Source organism: Rhipicephalus microplus, chromosome 5 (assembly GCF_043290135.1).
Source record: "Rhipicephalus microplus isolate Deutch F79 chromosome 5, USDA_Rmic, whole genome shotgun sequence".
NCBI lineage: Eukaryota > Metazoa > Arthropoda > Arachnida > Ixodida > Ixodidae > Rhipicephalus > Rhipicephalus microplus.
The window spans coordinates 16,124,007-16,141,191 of record NC_134704.1 but is presented as its reverse complement, the minus strand read 5'-3'; the positions used below and the strand labels follow the sequence as shown (position 1 = coordinate 16,141,191).

The 17,185-nt window shown below is 38.3% G+C and overlaps 1 protein-coding gene across 1 annotated transcript in view; it reads left to right on the top strand.

The window, feature by feature from the left end:
- LOC119173995 (uncharacterized) overlaps positions 1-16,542 on the top strand; it is a 63,229-nt gene extending 46,687 nt beyond the window's left edge. The window contains exons 42-60 of the mRNA XM_075894919.1: positions 825-954; positions 1,035-1,070; positions 1,511-1,558; positions 1,804-1,932; positions 2,644-2,855; positions 3,489-3,589; positions 3,771-3,867; positions 4,091-4,249; positions 4,428-4,541; positions 5,043-5,172; positions 7,421-7,447; positions 7,505-7,546; positions 10,321-10,452; positions 11,707-11,927; positions 13,389-13,474; positions 14,949-15,057; positions 15,480-15,638; positions 15,701-15,814; positions 16,354-16,542. Coding sequence (XP_075751034.1) covers positions 825-954; positions 1,035-1,070; positions 1,511-1,558; positions 1,804-1,932; positions 2,644-2,855; positions 3,489-3,589; positions 3,771-3,867; positions 4,091-4,249; positions 4,428-4,541; positions 5,043-5,172; positions 7,421-7,447; positions 7,505-7,546; positions 10,321-10,452; positions 11,707-11,927; positions 13,389-13,474; positions 14,949-15,057; positions 15,480-15,638; positions 15,701-15,814; positions 16,354-16,494 — 2,187 coding nt within the window. The 3' untranslated portion in view covers positions 16,495-16,542. The remainder of the gene's footprint in view (positions 1-824; positions 955-1,034; positions 1,071-1,510; positions 1,559-1,803; positions 1,933-2,643; positions 2,856-3,488; positions 3,590-3,770; positions 3,868-4,090; positions 4,250-4,427; positions 4,542-5,042; positions 5,173-7,420; positions 7,448-7,504; positions 7,547-10,320; positions 10,453-11,706; positions 11,928-13,388; positions 13,475-14,948; positions 15,058-15,479; positions 15,639-15,700; positions 15,815-16,353) is intronic.
- Positions 16,543-17,185: the final 643 nt, after the last annotated feature.

The following is a 17,185-nucleotide window of genomic DNA, read 5'->3' as shown; positions in this document are numbered from 1 at the left end:
CCCAAACATGTAAATAACCTTTTGCGACTAGGAAATTATTGCATAGCTGCATAAAGGAGAACACAGAAAGCTTTGCTCCCCCCCCCCTACCCTCATGCTAGCGAGACGCCCTTGACAAGCTTGAGTGCTGACGAGCTGTGCGGCTCAGTGTTCCATATTCGACTCAAAGGAACAAGGTGCCCAAGTGGTGGTGCACTGTACCTACTAATACGATCATATGTGGTTTTGTAATCATTTAACGAACTTTCAGTAACACATTAAGACATTTAAGCTTAAAAAACAATATTAAAACATCACATTCGTTCAAACATGCTCACTATGCGAATACTAGTAGAGGGAGAACGGCTCCTATGACAATTAGTAGAGTGGTTGCACTGAGCGAGATACGTCACCAAGTTACTATCTGTAGACTTTGGTAAGGTATTTTGTGTACTTTTGCATTGCAGTTCTTAATGCATCTCGTGACACTAGCTTTATGGGGTGTTCATTGTTAGCTCAATGGAATTATCAAGATGCATTTTCTATGTTGAGGAATTACAGGAATGGAATTGAACTGCCAGGCCATTCCTGGAGTGGGAATGGGTTTTCTCATTCCAAGGAATTGGAAGGAATGAAATTGTGGGAAGCCCTAATTCCCCGGAATAGAATTAAAATGGAATGGAGGTGCCCATTCTGCAACACTGGAGTGTGTGATGTCATGTTGCTTTTATGTGAGCATGGCTGTTCATTTCTCATTCCCCCATGCACCTTCTTGAATAAACATTGGTACTGATTTTTAGATTGATTGATTGATTGATTGATATTGTTGTTGTTATCGCCTGTAGGTTGGGTTCCTCAAGAAACACATTACCGCTCCCTGTGTGGCAGCCTTCCATTCGGAGTATGAGGATACAGAAGGACTTTGCCAAAACAGACCGGCCTTCTCACGCATTGCTGCCCTTAGGGACAGCTTAGGTACTTATAGCACAATAGCACAAGAAACAGGCTTTGTAAATACTTTACTTGGCTAAGTTTCTTCATTTTCTTCCACTCAGATTCACCACTGGGCCATAAAAGCTTCAAAAATACGTGTAAGAGTGTTTTTTTTTTTTTAAATAAATTTATTTTATATCACATTACCTTCCACCAGGGAGGTTTTGAGCGCTGGGATTAATACCAAGAAATCTGCATGATTATATCAATTGTATGTTGCAGTAGCACATATCACTTCAGTGTTTCAGGTTACGCTGGATATACAATTGTCAAATACAAAGTTACAAGCAATAGAAATTGCATACAGTTGACATAGTGAAGGTGGTCTGCACTGATAGCAAAAATATACGGGACATGTAAGAAGAGTTAAAGACCCAACAGGTTGATTGTGTTTTTCTAGAGTAGTTAACCATATCAAACATTTGGTGCTAGAGTAGTTAATTATATCAAACATTTTGATGATAACTGTTTATCTACAATGTGAAATTAGTTTGAAGCTCAGGGAAAAATATTCTTAATTTCTTCCTTATTTTCACAGCCACAAATGCAAGCATTACACCCATGACTACAGGTTCGGGACCATCAGGTAACATTTATCTGACTGTGCTGTGCTGATCTGTTTCTTTTAGTAAAATTTCAGAAAGTAAAAAAAAATGCCGCAATTAGTAAACAGTTTTTCAAGCAATCTGCTGCACCTTTTTCTCTAAATGGGGTGCTACAGGTGGTTTGACACTACTGGATATTCAATGGAAGTTTGTAATCCTAGTTGACAGTGAAATTTCAATTTTATGACTGCACATAGTAAATAGTTTGGTTCTCTCCCCAAACCAGAAACTCTGCTGTGTGTGTTCTCCGAGCATCCTGTGATGCCAAGTTCTTTGCCATATGGCCTGTGCACGCACATCATCTACACAGGCTTAAGCTACGTAGCTGATAGCAAGAACATTGTACCTCTTGATGGTAAGTTTGTGTCACTAGTGTTCCTTCACCGCACATTATCATCTTCACATCAGTGCTTAGAATTACTTGCAGATTGTCATGTTGGTCCTTTCTACAATTTCACTTTGTACAAACCACGCCTTTAAAGGGACCCTGCAAAACTTTGCCAAGCAATGTTCAAATGAATTCAGTATGGTAGCTTATTGGCTCGTGGATTGACTGCCGCAAAAAAATTTTTAGAATCTATCAAGTACGAGCAGAATTACAGTCGAACCTCATTGTAAGAGAGACTAATGTAAGAGACAAACAGGTATAAGAGACACCAGAGTGTCCATATTAAGATAAGGATTGATAAGAAAATGCATACGTGGTACGTTGCTTGTAAAAACACCTCCTATGGAAGACAAGGATGGCTGCCGGGTGCGTGTCTCTCATTAAGGGGTATAGAAAAGGTATAAGGTATAAGGGGTATGCAGCTTACTTGCAGTGGGATTGCAGGCAGGTGCGCAGACTTGTTGTGCCATCCCGAGATTGCTACGGTAACTGTGCAACTCATGATGCTGATCTCTGCCGATGACCATAGACATTAAGTCTATGGCAAAACATTTATTAGTTTCTTTACTTTAAGTGTTTATTGCTCTAAAAATGTGCTAGAGTGCTTTAGTATTTCAGTTTAGTAAATAGTTGATTTTTTTGTACTTGCTAAAAGTACTAACGCTTTTTTCATTCCAGAATCTGCTTTTGAGAATTTCCTGAACCTAAAGAAACAGGCACGACTGTTGGCTGCAGTCCCCTTCGACACAATATCTAACCTGGCAAACACTTCAGATGTGGAATCTTTTTCGAACGTCGTCTCCTCATGGTTGATGAAGAATGACCTCATGGGTTTCGCTTTGTTTTCAACTCACAACAAAAATTTTGAGGATGTGTATGCTGTCACCAAGGTATGCCACTGTTTTCTCACTGGTGTGTCTGGATGGTTAGCTCGTAATCTTTTTGCTTAATGCAAAAAAATGTGCTAGGTTTATGTGGTTTTGAATTAGTTTTCTTTTTTGTTGGAGTGCTAGCCAGAAAAGGTGCATTCATCAGCGTTTAGCTGAAGTGTCCATATATTGAATGACAGTACGAATGCAAGACTCAAAATGGATTGAAATATTCTTCTTTCTTTTCGTTTTTTAGACATTGCCATATGAAGCCAACAGATAAGCGAAAAACATTATTGAGGGTTAATCAAGGATATCCTGAAATAGACTGAACATTGAGGAAATTTTAATACAAGCCCAAAGTTATAACTATGGCCCTAAATTTAAATAGTGCATCAACATAAAGAAAGTCAACAGAAGGTCCTCAGAAAACTTTGTACTTGCATATCCTCATTTGTTGATAGCGCTTTGTTATCTGCTAATCAGGGTAGTTACTATAGGCATAGGTAACGATGACGATCAGATGAAAATAAACGGGCTGGCAACTTGAAAGCCAGAACACTGATTAGTTGAATTTGTACTGCGGAATCCTGTTCTGTAGTGTGCGACATTTCAACAGATACGAACTGTCATCATATTTCTTGTCTTTTGAAGGTTCTCCGTTGGCAGTTCATGAACCTGAAGTTGAAGCACCTGCAGCTGATTTTTGGTTCCCCCATTCATGTCATCACGCCAACACTTCTCCGTATTGCAGAGTGAGTAAAGATTGAGACAGCAATAACTGAGCACTGCTGCTTGGGAACATTACAACTTCATATTTTATCTATACGTGTAATGAGCCTAGGTATTCTTGAGCGAGTTGGGGTGAAAATAGGGGATGTCAACGTTACACAGAGAAAGATTTTTCTAACATCTTCTCGTTCTTTCTCATTGCAGTACCGTAAACTATCTGGTGTTCATACACCATGATCCAGTACACGAGTCATGTCGCCTGGAAACGATGCTGACAAAGCAACTGGGGAAGCACGAACTGGTATTGATTTGAGTTATCATTTCTAGAAGGGAAAACACTGCTGAATAGTATTCGTGTGAAACTAAACTCTGTTATGATTAACTTTCATTTCCGTGGGTTGCAACTAGTAAGCTGGAAACTAGTAAACACTCTCTGATTATTGTGTGGTCTGCATTCCTGAACATTTTTATTATTGCGCGATGTTGAGTATCAATTTTATTTTATTATGCCATTCTGGGGCCAGGTGGAGACTGTAAACCTTGCAAAGAAAATCAAACTGGAGGTGCCATCGGCAACGTTGTGCCTATCACTCAGTCTGGCAGTAGTGAATATGCCAACAACAGCGGAAGGCCATCAGGAACTAGTTCCATGTGGAAACAGGACACTCTCTACTTACGACAAGGTTTGTAGATCTTTGCTCCCTTTAACTTTTCATCTGCGAAGCGATCATTTGCATTCTTCTAATTGAGACTTAACAACTTGAGGGGCATATCATGAACTTGTTTTACTTAATTAGACCAATTGACTAATCTATCTTAGGTGAGGGTCATTCTTACTGTGATATTGTGGGATCCTTGCAGGTGTGCTCCATGAGCCAGGCAGCTACAGTTGTGGGGAAAGACTTTTCCGGTGTGTACCATCAAAGTGACAATGCAACTTTCTACTTTGAGAATGAAGAATCCCTTCTTGAAAAGGTACTTCCACAACTGCACCCTTGGAACCACATGAAATATTTTTTTCTTTTCACCCAAACACATGTAAGATAAGACCGACTGGACCTTTTTGTCTTTGACATGCAACTTCTTTATTACAATTATCAATGACAACAGTGGAATTTTTTAATGGTCTTCAAATATTGTTATGAGTAAGCCTGACTGTATGAGGCAATTAGTATAGTGTCACAAACATTGTAGAAGATGCTTCAATTTTTTTTTTCGTTTTAATATACCATAGTAACTCTGTCTCCTTGACCCTGTTCTCTCAGCCTTCAAGTTGCAGGCTCGATTCGAAGCCATAGTGACCACATTCTAATAGAGATGCAGTGTGTAAAACTGTGTTTTGCGTGCATGTTGATAGTCTGGAGCCCACCGCTATGGCATATCTCGTAACCTTGTGGTGTGTTTTCCGAGGATGATAAACCAAAGTGTTAACGTAATTTGGCAACATTATGTGATTTCCTGCTTTTTTTTTTTCAGGTTTATGCTGCTAAGAAACTTTACCCACTGAAATGTGTTGCGACTTTCTACACTGACTTTGAAGACTCCACTGGGCTTTGTAAAACAAAGGCACCATTTTCTCGGCTAAAGCAGATTTCAAGGGCATTGGGTGAGTTTACGCTATGATACCCTAGAAAGTACAAGGGTCATTCAAAAAGTAAAGGCTTTTTGGTTGGCGGGTTTCTGTTGGCAGGTTTCTGTTGGCAGGTTTCTGTTGGCAGGGTAACGTAGCAACTTTTGTAATGTGTATGTGCATATTTGCCAGTGTAAGAAACTTGAAATGTGAGATATGTGACAGAAGAAATTTTTTTGTGTGTATGCTATAACAACATTATAGGCAAGTTTGAATGATCGCCAGGGGAGTTTTTAAGATGCCAGTGATCCCAGTGACCGTACCAAAACTTGTTATTATGAAGTGCATGCATGAATTTGTTATAGAGAGACAAAATGTGTAGCGTCCTGTGACAGCATCCCCAATCTTAATATAGCTTTTTACACTTCAGCATAGTGATGTAGTGACTGTTGCTTATAAATCAAGGTCAGACTGTCTTGTGTGCATGATTTTTTGTCCCACTTCCTTTCTTCCTTCCTTTCTTAAACATGCAACTCTTGGTGCATATGACCTGGCTAGTTCGGCTTCTTTGACACATCTGGCAGGCAGTCTGCTTTATTTGCGAAATCAACTAAGTAAGCAGATATTTTCCGGCACAAACAACCAAAAAGAACATGCTAACCAAGTTTACACAATCGATGATATTGATTAAAATGGTACCTGTGGGCTAGTTGGTTGGTCAGACTACGATAAATGGCAGCCCACACTGGGTTTAGAGAAAAACACGAAACACAATAAGGATGACACAAGCGCTGAGCGTATTACCACCTGTGAGCTCTTGTGTCGTCCTTTGCCTGTTACGTGTTTGTGTCTTGACCCGGTGTGTGCTGCCATTTATCGTCACAATGACCGTATTTACTCACCTAATAAATGCACTCGCATAACAAATGCACTCCCAACTTAGTCATCGAAGTTTGGATTTTTTTTCCCCCGCGTAATAAGCGCATCTTCTACATTCATTTGCTGCACTGCAGTACCGCAGTCCCGCTAACCGATACCTGGCGCCTCCTCACCCGTTCTTCTCTTCCGTTTTTTATTACTTTGCAGACTCCCCCCCTCAACCACCTCGGCTCACTGCCCCCTTCCCCTTTTGCCCATCGCCGCGTGCCTGTTGCTTTTCTTACTCTCTGTGCGCAGCACGTCCCGGTGTTATCCATGTGTCACGTCGCAATGGGGTTTACTAGGGGTGTGAGTGTAGCACAAAGCGAGCGAAGATCACCAAGCTGCTGGCACCAACCCCCTTCTTTTTTAGCTTATTTTTTTCTTCACTCTGTGAGCAGCCCGGGGTCAGCTTGCAGAAGATGGCACCATCAACCACCGAAAATGAGTAAAGTGCAACAAAGAAGCTGCTTCCAAGCAGTGTACACGTATCTAAAAGGCGAAAGGCTAAGCGACCTAACTTTTTTTTTTTTTGCAATACCGCATTTTTTTCTTCTCCCGAAAAAGTTTTCATAAAATTTGCCCCGCATAATAAATGAACCCCCCCAACTTTGCTCTGATTTTTTTAGAAGAAAAAAGTGCGTTCATTACGCACGTAAATATGGTACATTCTAAATAAAGTGGTGCAACAAAACATTTTAAATTTCTTACAATTAACTCAAGGTTTTAATTATCATAGTTTGTACTATTGTGGTTCTACTGTTCATAGTTCGATGGTAAAGCATCGCACATAATGTGAAAAATGCTTGTTTGGCTCTCACTTGCACTGAGTTGGCTCTCTATTCACCTTCATTTTGATTTTATTTGTTATATCTAAAACTTTTTTCTTTGAGCTAGTTCTTTCAATGTTTTCTCTTTCTTCATTGTCACTTAGCTTCATATTATTGTAACAAAAAATAGGTGCTTTTTTTAATTTAGTCACTCTAATCTAAACTTTAAGCAGTTTTCTTTTCCTTTTTCTCTTGGAGTTCTTTATTCATTACTTAATGTATGAGGCACATTTAAGTTATTGCACATTCAGTTTCAATGCTAAATTGAAAGGGGATATTGTTTTGTTCTGTATGTTTCTGTGGAATAAGTATGTCCACAGCAATTTGTTGTATGTGCACTCCTATCGGCCCCTCTACTGTAAACATTGTCTTAAGAGCATACGGCTTTAGTTTATTAGGAGAAATACCACTCGAAAAGAAAAAGAGGAGTTGTTTCTGTGTTATTTACAATTACTATTTAAGCTCCATCTTAAACTTGTTCAGTGTATATTTTATATGTACTGAAAATTTTATGCTAATTGTGAACTCTTTTCCAGGTTACCATAAGACAATGAATGAACCAAGTAAGTTGGCATGCTACCCATTAGTGACCATATTTTGAGACCACATTTTCTGTGCAGTTACTGCTGTTGAAGCCAAGCATGGAACATCAAATGCCTCTCGTAAGTAATGAAGTCTATTTAAGCATTAAAACTGAGCTGTTTGTAATAACTTCAGTAATGAAACAACAAAATATGCAGACCATAAAGAGTGCCAAACGATTTGAGATGCTTTCTTTTTTTTGGGGGGGGGGAGGGGGGATATGCTTGACCTGAGTAGCTTTCCAAAAGTCCAGTTGTTTTGATGGTACACAACTTTCCATTCGTTTAATGATGAGAATATAATTACCCAAAGGAAATGTTTTTCTTCTAAATGTAATTTTTAATAAGCTGAGAATATTCATATATAACTAAAAATATATTTTTTTAAACTTTTTCGGCAATAGGGCACAACACTAAAAACAACACTGAAAATGAGTTTCACGGACAGATTTGTTTTGAACTTGTCAAAACAGATTTCATTAGATGTGAAACATGGCTGACCATTAGGCATAGACTAATATTTGAGTATTTCAAATATTTGATTGAATATTGTAAAATTGAATTTGTTTTGGCCAAAAATTTATTATTCAAAATTAATGAATAAACATAAAATTGAATGCATATTACCCCTGTAAAGGTGTTTCACTGCAGTGTTAGATTGCTATGCTGTGAAAATGTCTTTTCAGGAGAAATCTGCATAACTGCAAAATCACACTTCTAAATTAAATTTATATATTACTTTCACCACAAAAGTTCCACGGTGTGTTATATGGTTTACAATAAAAGTATTCTAAATTAAGTATGTAACATGTTTTACTGCTTATAATTAACATCCTACTTCCATTCATATCTTGGTCTATTCAGAGCTGCTTCCACTTCACTTCAAACCGAAAAAATGACATTTGGGCATGTGTAGTTTCAGTTCTTAAAAATGTTGTGCAAGTTGGGTCATGACAGAAATGCAAATTTTTAATATTATGCAATATATACAGGGCTCCGTGTTTCCGAAGTTCATATTTCTTGAAATTTGGGGGGGGGGGGGGGGTGTATTTTCCAGAGTTTAATATTTTGGAGGAAATTCCATGGTTGTTCTAGTTTATTTCTCGTAAATCTCCAATTCTGCAAAATTTTGTGTTTTTTTGCAATATAAATTGTTGCAATGTCTTCTCAGTAAGTTTGTTTCTAATGAGAATGTGTAGTGCTCTTGCTGATGATCCTCTTTCATTCTATCCTTAATTTTGTCTCACATCCTGTTCACGTGTACTCTGACTCTTTTGCTATTGCTTTGCACTATTGTAAACCTTCAAAGTGTATCTTAGGGGGTAGTGGCAGCTGGTCAAGTTTGCTGATTCTCGTCTTTATTATTATTATTATTATTATTATTCTCAATACTTCGAAATGTTAGATGTACTAATCATATCTGAACATGAAAACATGTGAACACGCTAAGTGCGTTTAGATGCCTGAAAGGTTGGAACATGCAAGCACCAAGTTACTGCACTGATGGAGGTGCACTCCTTACGAGTGATCATTGTCAGCTTTGAAAAAGCCCTTTAAATGTTGAAAATGCCCTTTTAAAGTCCGAGTTTGTCGAATATATTCGAATTGCCAGAAATTTTACTGGTGAGTATTTATTTGATTTTTTTGGATATATCCAAAAACACGGAGCTCTAGATATATACCATCTGAACTATTCCGTTCAAAATTATTTGACTTAATCACTATTTGCCTCAAATTTGCATTGAATTTTAAATTCACTACTCGCTCAACCCTACTCTTTGTTTCATTTGCTGTTAACCTTCATGTATATTAACATTGAAAATGAGCACAGAATTACAGTAGGCGTTTGAAGAATTCCTACCAACATTCTTTATAGGCTATCCAACACAACTTGTCAATGCAAAAATGTGAGTGTGTGCCTGTTTGTGTGCACGCGCACACGTGTTGTGTGTATTTGTGTGGATGGTTAGGTAGGTGAGTGGGCGGGTAAGTGAGTGTGCTTACTACGTCTGAGGCATTGCAGTAGCGTTAACCTGACTTTTGCCATTTCCATCTTGCTCCTGCTTTTGAGATCTTGTTCAGAGAATGATGAAAAGGAGTTAACTTTATGAGGCTGCTCAATCATTCCATTATGCTCTTTTTTATACTTAGTTGAATAAATGAACTTAGCATTACTCACGGATAATATAAGACATTTTGTTAGGTTACAAGCGTGCACAAAATTTTTTGAGAGTTGCTTAAATGTAACTAATGGCTTTATGAAATTGAATATCTAGCATTGGAAAAAGCCTCTGATCGTATTCTAAACCATGCTTTGAATGTAAATGCAATGCTTGTGTGGTATGCATGTATCACCGGTTGCATTGCATTGTATATTAAATGTGTATAAGCTGAGCCCTAGATGATGTACTTATTTATAACCACAAGATCAACATTTAGTACACTACAAATAACACAAGAATATGTGGTAGCCGGAATGTCAGCCAAATATATCATACTTTCTAGAATTAGTAAAAACATTTATGATCCAATTACTGTTATTCAGTTGTCTATTGTACATGTGAATTTTTGGTAGGGCACTTGAATTGCAGCTTATATTGTGCAGAATTACGTAGAGCCTTAAAATCTTGGAGAAGCATCCTGATGTGGGTCATAGACCAGCAACCACTGTAATGAAAAAATGGAAAATTGTTGCAACGACGGGAAACCACCTTGGTGGCAAGCCTGTTTTCTTCTGGTTCTTTCCTTCCACATACTAGTATACTTTTATGTTACCCAGGATGTTGCCTAATTTTGATTATAACAAAATTCTATTGAAGTCGTTGATGTTAACATGGTGCTCATTTATATTACAGGGTCACTTGTTTGTGTGATCACCGACCACTACCCTGACTTTGACAAATTTCCCGTGGAGTACTGCGATTACCTGTTATTTGTTGACCCCAATGTCAGGTTCAGGAGGAATTCTTTCCGTGATTTCTTAGGCGGTATGTTTTCATTCAACTAGAAATATTTTCATTGTCCTTGAAACATTTCTTTGGAAACATAACACCACATCGAAGCAAATTCAATGCCCTTCAAGGAGCAAATTCACAATGAAATGTAGGTCACCATGGAAGCACAATTTGTCTGCATGTAAACTGCAGAGCGCAAGGCCTGTAGCTGTTGCCTTTTTACAGTGAAAGCTGTTATGAGATCACTTCCCAAGTCACGCGCAGTTGCACATTGTCAGTCGCCGCCGCCAGTGTTCGTAACCACATCGTGCGAAATTGGAAAAAGAAACCTTGCACTGATGACACAGTGGGGCTTGAACTCGGGTCTGCTGGGTGCCAGCCCAATATTTTGCCACTCAGTTACGCCGGTGCACGTAAATTGTCAAACTTGCCTTGGGCAGGCATGACCTAGCACCAATGGCACAGTGGGGCTCGAACTCAGGTCCGCTGTGTGCCAGCCCAGTATTCTACCACTGAGCTACACCCGGGCTTGAGAGTTGTTATAACTTGCCTTAGGCAGGCTTGATGTCGGGAAAGCAATCACGTTAATACGACTTATAAAGCGTTTTACAACAGCGAAAGAACAACCAGTCGTCGCACAATACAAATAGCGTAATGAGTGGGTCGTCCAATGCTCCAACCCATTAAAAAATGTTGTTCTTGTTTTTCTATTAACTGTGGCACATACCCACTTCAGCCTTAATTCCTCATCGTCGTCGGCCACTGCATGGACAATTGGCACAAAATTTCTTGCAAGTGTTTAGCAGATACCAGGCTTCTCAGAAGAGTGACGAAAAATAGCATAGTGAATGCCGGCCTACTACCCAAAAGCTTATTATTAATGCCCTAGTGGGTACCAAGCAAGTGTGCTTGCAGTAGTTACCCAATAAGCGTTTTGAAAAGGCTCTGAAAGGCCACTCTTCTAGCTTTCACTGTGACTTGGCTGCGCCTATCGCGCAGGCCTGGCATTTAAGTGGCTGTGATTGGCCAGTTTCACACCTTACATTCCACTGTTAACATTTGAACTCTTGAAATGTCTTAAAAAGTGAGGAACTCCGGATAATTGTAATCATTCAGAGTTGGACTATGATTAGTTCAGTTTCTTTTCATGATATTTCATAGAATGTAAAATATTTGTATGTGCATTTATGAATATTTGTATCCTTCGGGGTGTGTGCACTGATATTTTATTGTCATTCTGTGGCTTATGCTTTCTCTTTTTTGATTTTTTTGTTTTTCATTTTTCAGGGACATTTGAGACGTTCTTAAGCTATCGGTCACGACCTAACCTGCAGGCAATTATAGGATTTTTAATAATCAATGATAACTGGAAACTCCTTCTCTCAGACAGCATAAACTATGCTTTGAACTTGGGGAACTGGCTTCGAGAGAAAAAATTGGGTGGTGTGGCGTTCGTGATGCCAGAGGTGGCAGATACTATTGCAGAGCAGCTGCTCGTCTTTGTAAACGTAAGTTCTCCAATTTTAAAACGATTACATCTCACATTTTCCCATGGAACACTGTATGATTTGTAGGTTGTAAGCTCCCATCTTTTCTTACTCTTGTAGTTTACTGGCAGTGCATGAAAAAACTGGAAAAATTGCAGTGGTCATGGAAACTACTACTTTCATTGCACTACCTGTGTTCACATCAAGCATGAAGAATTTTAAGAATACTTCTTTATATAAGGAAGCTTCTGTTGGAATAGCAGATAAATCGAGTATGCAACTCATACATGAGAACATAATCCTTTAACCAGTGTCTGCATGTTTACAGCACAAAAAGGGTTTCTGAAAACACCAATAGATTATGAAAAATAACTGCTGGGTGACAAAATTTTATGCAAAAAAAAACAACAAAAATATGCTGCATGTGTTAGTAGATACCTACTAAACATTAGAAAAAGATCGGTCCTCCACTCCAAAAAGTACATATTACTTTTTGGAGTGAAGGACCGATCTTTTGCTAATGTTTAGTAGGTATCTACTAACACATGCAGCATATAGAGACTTTTGTGCAAATGTTAGTGTTTATAGAATAAAGCCTTGCAACATCCTAATCTTTGTCTGGATATCACACTTTTGAACTTAAAGAATACCTGTGGCCATATTACCACCAATGGACTAACAATGCCAAACATTTTTAACCAGATTTAAAAGAAACTGCTGTGAAAAAACAGGATGATGGCAGAAAAGAAACGAACACAACCTTTTTTTCCACAGTATTTTTTTCTTTTTTGACTTTGCTACTGTGGCAAAGGCCCAATTCATTTTGGCACTGCTTTTCTGAAGCAGCAGAAAGTTCAGTTGGGAGAGTAATTGTAAAGATGTGAAAGCAAGTGAAAATAGTTAGAATGAAGGTTGCATTAACATTAGTACCCGCAATGGAACACAGATTAATATAAACAATGCAAAAAAGTCCCAGAAAGTAGGAGCATTGTATTGATTACCAGTAGGTTAACAAAGAAAACATTAGTGTAAAGCTGCCACCTTGATAAGGGACAATTATGAATTGATTACCAATGTGTGGACCAAGAAAACCTTAGTGCAATGCTGTCATTTGGCTAAGGGACGATTAGTGGTGATAAGTCCCTATGTGCCAAAGAGAAGTTTGCTTTAACGGTGGTTGATCCAGCGCACAGGCGATGAAGACAAAGAATTAAAAACCACAAGTCAGGCACTGTCTTGTCTGGCTCAAGTTTCCAGTCTTATAAAAGTTTGCTTGCTAAAGCAGTCATGTTAAGCTGGAGCTTCCCTCATTTCTTTCACTAGCTGTTATTCATGACCCTCAGTATTTGTAGGAATGGTTAGACCATCTGTGCAAGCTACACAAATTTCTTGGCCTTGGTTTTTCTGCCCTCTTATGCATGCTTATAGAGCAGTGTTACTAGCCAAGATTACGTTTCATAGCACCACTGTTTGTTTTCATAGCTGTTCAAAAAGAATCATCCGGATCTAAAGCTCATTGTTGCTGCTCCTGTGACTGAAAAACCAAATGCTGTGCTTCCATTTGTTGAGTAAGTAAATAGATCTCCTATGTTCTATAAGGCCTTAGTTTTTTAAGCATGTTACAGGATAATTCGCAGGTTTCGTCACCTGAATAACAATTGAAGCACATTTTTGCCCTCAACCTCTTCAAACCCGAGGACCACGTGTTGACATTGCATACCATGGGGAATTTTCATTGCCTAGGGGTATGGTTACAATTTAGAAAAAAACTTCTTGTTTAAATATTTTTATTGGATGTTAAGGACAGCGTCTTCATGCAGACGAAAGCAAAAAAGAGAGAGCATTCCCTTAATGTCTCTGTCACAAAAATTGAATTGTTTTGTCTAAGCAGAAATATTAACATGTAGCACTGTGTAGTATGTGGGCATGCTAATGCTAATATAATGTGAACTTGCAACGATAGAAGAATATTTCTAAAGTGCCTTCATAATATGTGATGAAACAAATATCTAGAGGAATTCGGTGGGAATTTTTTATGAAATTTGAAAGCACTTCAAGCACCACCATACAGTTCCCTATTCACCTTATTCAGACAATAAGATCAATATTACTTAGCTGCTTTTGAGTTTATTTCAATTTGAAAATAATCAAAGCAAGTTATCCAATTGCTTTGAGACTGAAGAGGTTGAGATTTTTACACACTTTCTTCTAGTTCTTGCTGTTATGTTGTAGAATTCGGATCATTACTGAAATCATTCTGCACAGAGGCAAGTCCGGTATGAGAAAATGTTCAATAATAATTGTTTTGCAAACACAGCTTTTTCATTTGTCAGTAAAGTTTGTCACAAAAAGTTTAATATAGTGCACTTGCAGTTATTAGGTTAAAAAGCAGTAATGCATGCAGGATATAATGCGAGGGCGAGCACTTGAAACAAGGAGGCCGCTGTGTGCGGAGTGTTGGAGGTCATCTAATTTGCTTTGTTGTGGAGGTAGAACACAGGGAAATGGTGAAAGGAACTGCAGCGTGAAACGTGCTTATTTGCACATTAACAGCAATGTGTCTATGAGTGCATATATTTTGGTGTGCATGCTGCGCATGATTGGTTAATAAGAAAATCTGTGCTACCGCTCCTTAAAAATATGAGCCTTATATGTATTTTGCCAAACATGTGATACTATAACAGTTTTTTTAAAGCATGGATTTTTTTTTTCATTGGTGCCAAACTGTATGCACTACATATACATGAGCTTTTACAGTATGTTGCATCAGTAAAAACATGCATAAACATGTTTCATGTTTCTGTAAGCTCAAACTACAGCTGGTGACTGCAAGCGCATCATTAGTGTCCCCTCAGTACAATTTTTTTCTCTCATAAGACAAGGTTTTATAAAGCTCATGGTTTTAAACTTTGCAGAATTTTTACCTAGAAAACCATTCGTTAAGATGGACTTAATCTATTCACCTGGTATACATAACAGGTGAATAGATTAAACATAACACGGTCACTCCAGCATCATTGTCATGCATTTTTTTCTCCTTAGTGTTGTGGACATTCTGATATTCTTGACACACCGCAAGTCACCAGAATCTCCATGCAGAATAACACTGCCATCCACGCGATCACTACTGCAGGATGAGAATAATGACTTGGTGAGTTTAGCATTCACTGTTGCCTCATTACGTTTAAAAGTGGAAGTGATATCCACAATACTTTAATCCTGAATAAATACAAGAGTGGTATTTAAATAGCCCGTTGAACAGTGAAAAAATGTGCTTTGCAGTATGCTTGGACAAAACAAATGGCCATGGATTGATATGCATTTATTTGTTTGTTTTGAATAATTCGGAATTATCAATAGTTTAGGTTCGATTCAAAGTGAAGTCAAATACTGCATTATTCATTCGAATACTCGAAGCATTACAGTATTCTCGCAAACCTAAACATGTGAGCTAAATATAGGACTGCATGCGGCAGGGAACTTACGTTTGCATTTCAAAGGCTTTTTCAGTGCATTTGCATTTCAAAGGTGACTAAAAATGTATTAACTAGTCTATGAACCTTAATCTGACAGGCAGCATCGGCTCTCTTCATGCAAGCCTTTGGGGACAAAAAGCATCAGCCATTGATGTGCTTCTCTCTTAACTTTGCAACAATCAAGTTTGATTTGAAAGACAACAAAACTGAATTTGGTGCTCCATGTGGAAAGGAAACTTGGGTCAACTATTACGAGGTATGGGCTGTTTATGTCCAAAACACCATCTTCGATGAGTTAATTAATTTATTTTGTTTCAGACCTGCCCTCGCACCGGAGTCTTTGAGGGCTTTTTCGCGGGATTCAAGACTATGGTGCAGTTTTCAGAAAACACAGTTTGGACGTATGAGGATGAATACACAGTGTCCTGGAAAGTGAGTGCTGGAGTAATAACATTTTCGTGCAGTTGAGCAAAAACAACTACTGCTTTTCCGTGTGCACTTACTGTCATGATTCATATTTTCCTTTTTTTTTCTGAAACTGTTGGAAAATGGACTCTGGAACGTTCTCACTAAGGATAACACGATATTGTAATATGTCATTTACCAAGAGCCTGAGCAGTCCTCCCTCATATAAGATTGCCATGATTGAAAATTGGGTTCACTGCTTTCCTTGTTGATACTGCCTAGTTCTTTGCCATCATTTCAGTATAATGACAGTCCTTCTAAAAATAATAAGATTAGATTAGGCTTCTCCTCTATTTCGTCCCTGTTGTCTCTGTTTTTTGTGCTGCTGTTTTTTTCTCTCTGTGCTATTCACCATTCAAACTGGCACAAAGCTCTGCGACAGTTCTTTTATCCAGATTTAACTCGTGGTGCAAATATTTGTTTTACAATTGAAAGTTCTTGAAGTTTTTTGTTCATCAATAGATGCGTGTTTCTAAATGTTGGTTCAAACTGTTCTTGTATTACAGCTGCTGTCCTATCTCCAGTCTAACCCGATGACTTGTGTAGCTGCTTTCAACCTTGACTATGAAGACCGGAGAGGCGTTTGTCGGCAGCCTTACTCCAGGCTTGCCAGGCTCAGCAATGCTCTTGGTAGGGTTGATCTGTGAATGACCTTAGAGTGAAAAATATAAAAGAAACCTGTTATCACTCTGAAATGCCTGTCTCTTTGATTTGTTAATGTTTTATTTGATAGTGCTCTTTCAACTTAATAAATGTGTCAGTGAAAGTGAAAACAGCACTGCAAGCAAAAATGTGTTCTTGCTTTTAGACAAACTTCAGACTGAAGAGTCCTACAAAGGTAAAGTGCTTTCCTAGCATTGTTGCATACAAAATGCAGCCACTCTGTAAAATAGTCTTCATTAATTTCTGGTATTTTTTTTCTTGCATTCTAGCATCAAAGCTCAATGGCACATTAGGTAAGGTGTTTCTGCTGTGTAATATACTTTGGCATCTACAGTGTAGGCCAACTATTGTAATAAGGCTTCTTTTGCTTCTGAAATTTAGCTGGAACATTTAGCACATTTCAGGTATTTGATGTAATGTTAGTTTGGAAGCCTTTCTTTAAACTAAAAAGTAATAGAATCATCCCTAGTTTGTGCTCTAGTTCAGTTTCGACTACAATCAGCATCTGAGAATAATATTGCAGCACACAAGTTACACATGCAACTGTTAATCATAACATGCTGGCAGTTATTAAAAATTTTAAGCAACATTACACACTTCACTAATGAGAGTCTGTAGAGACACCTCAGACATCTTAACATTTGTTATGAAAGTATACAGGTTTTTCATATACTA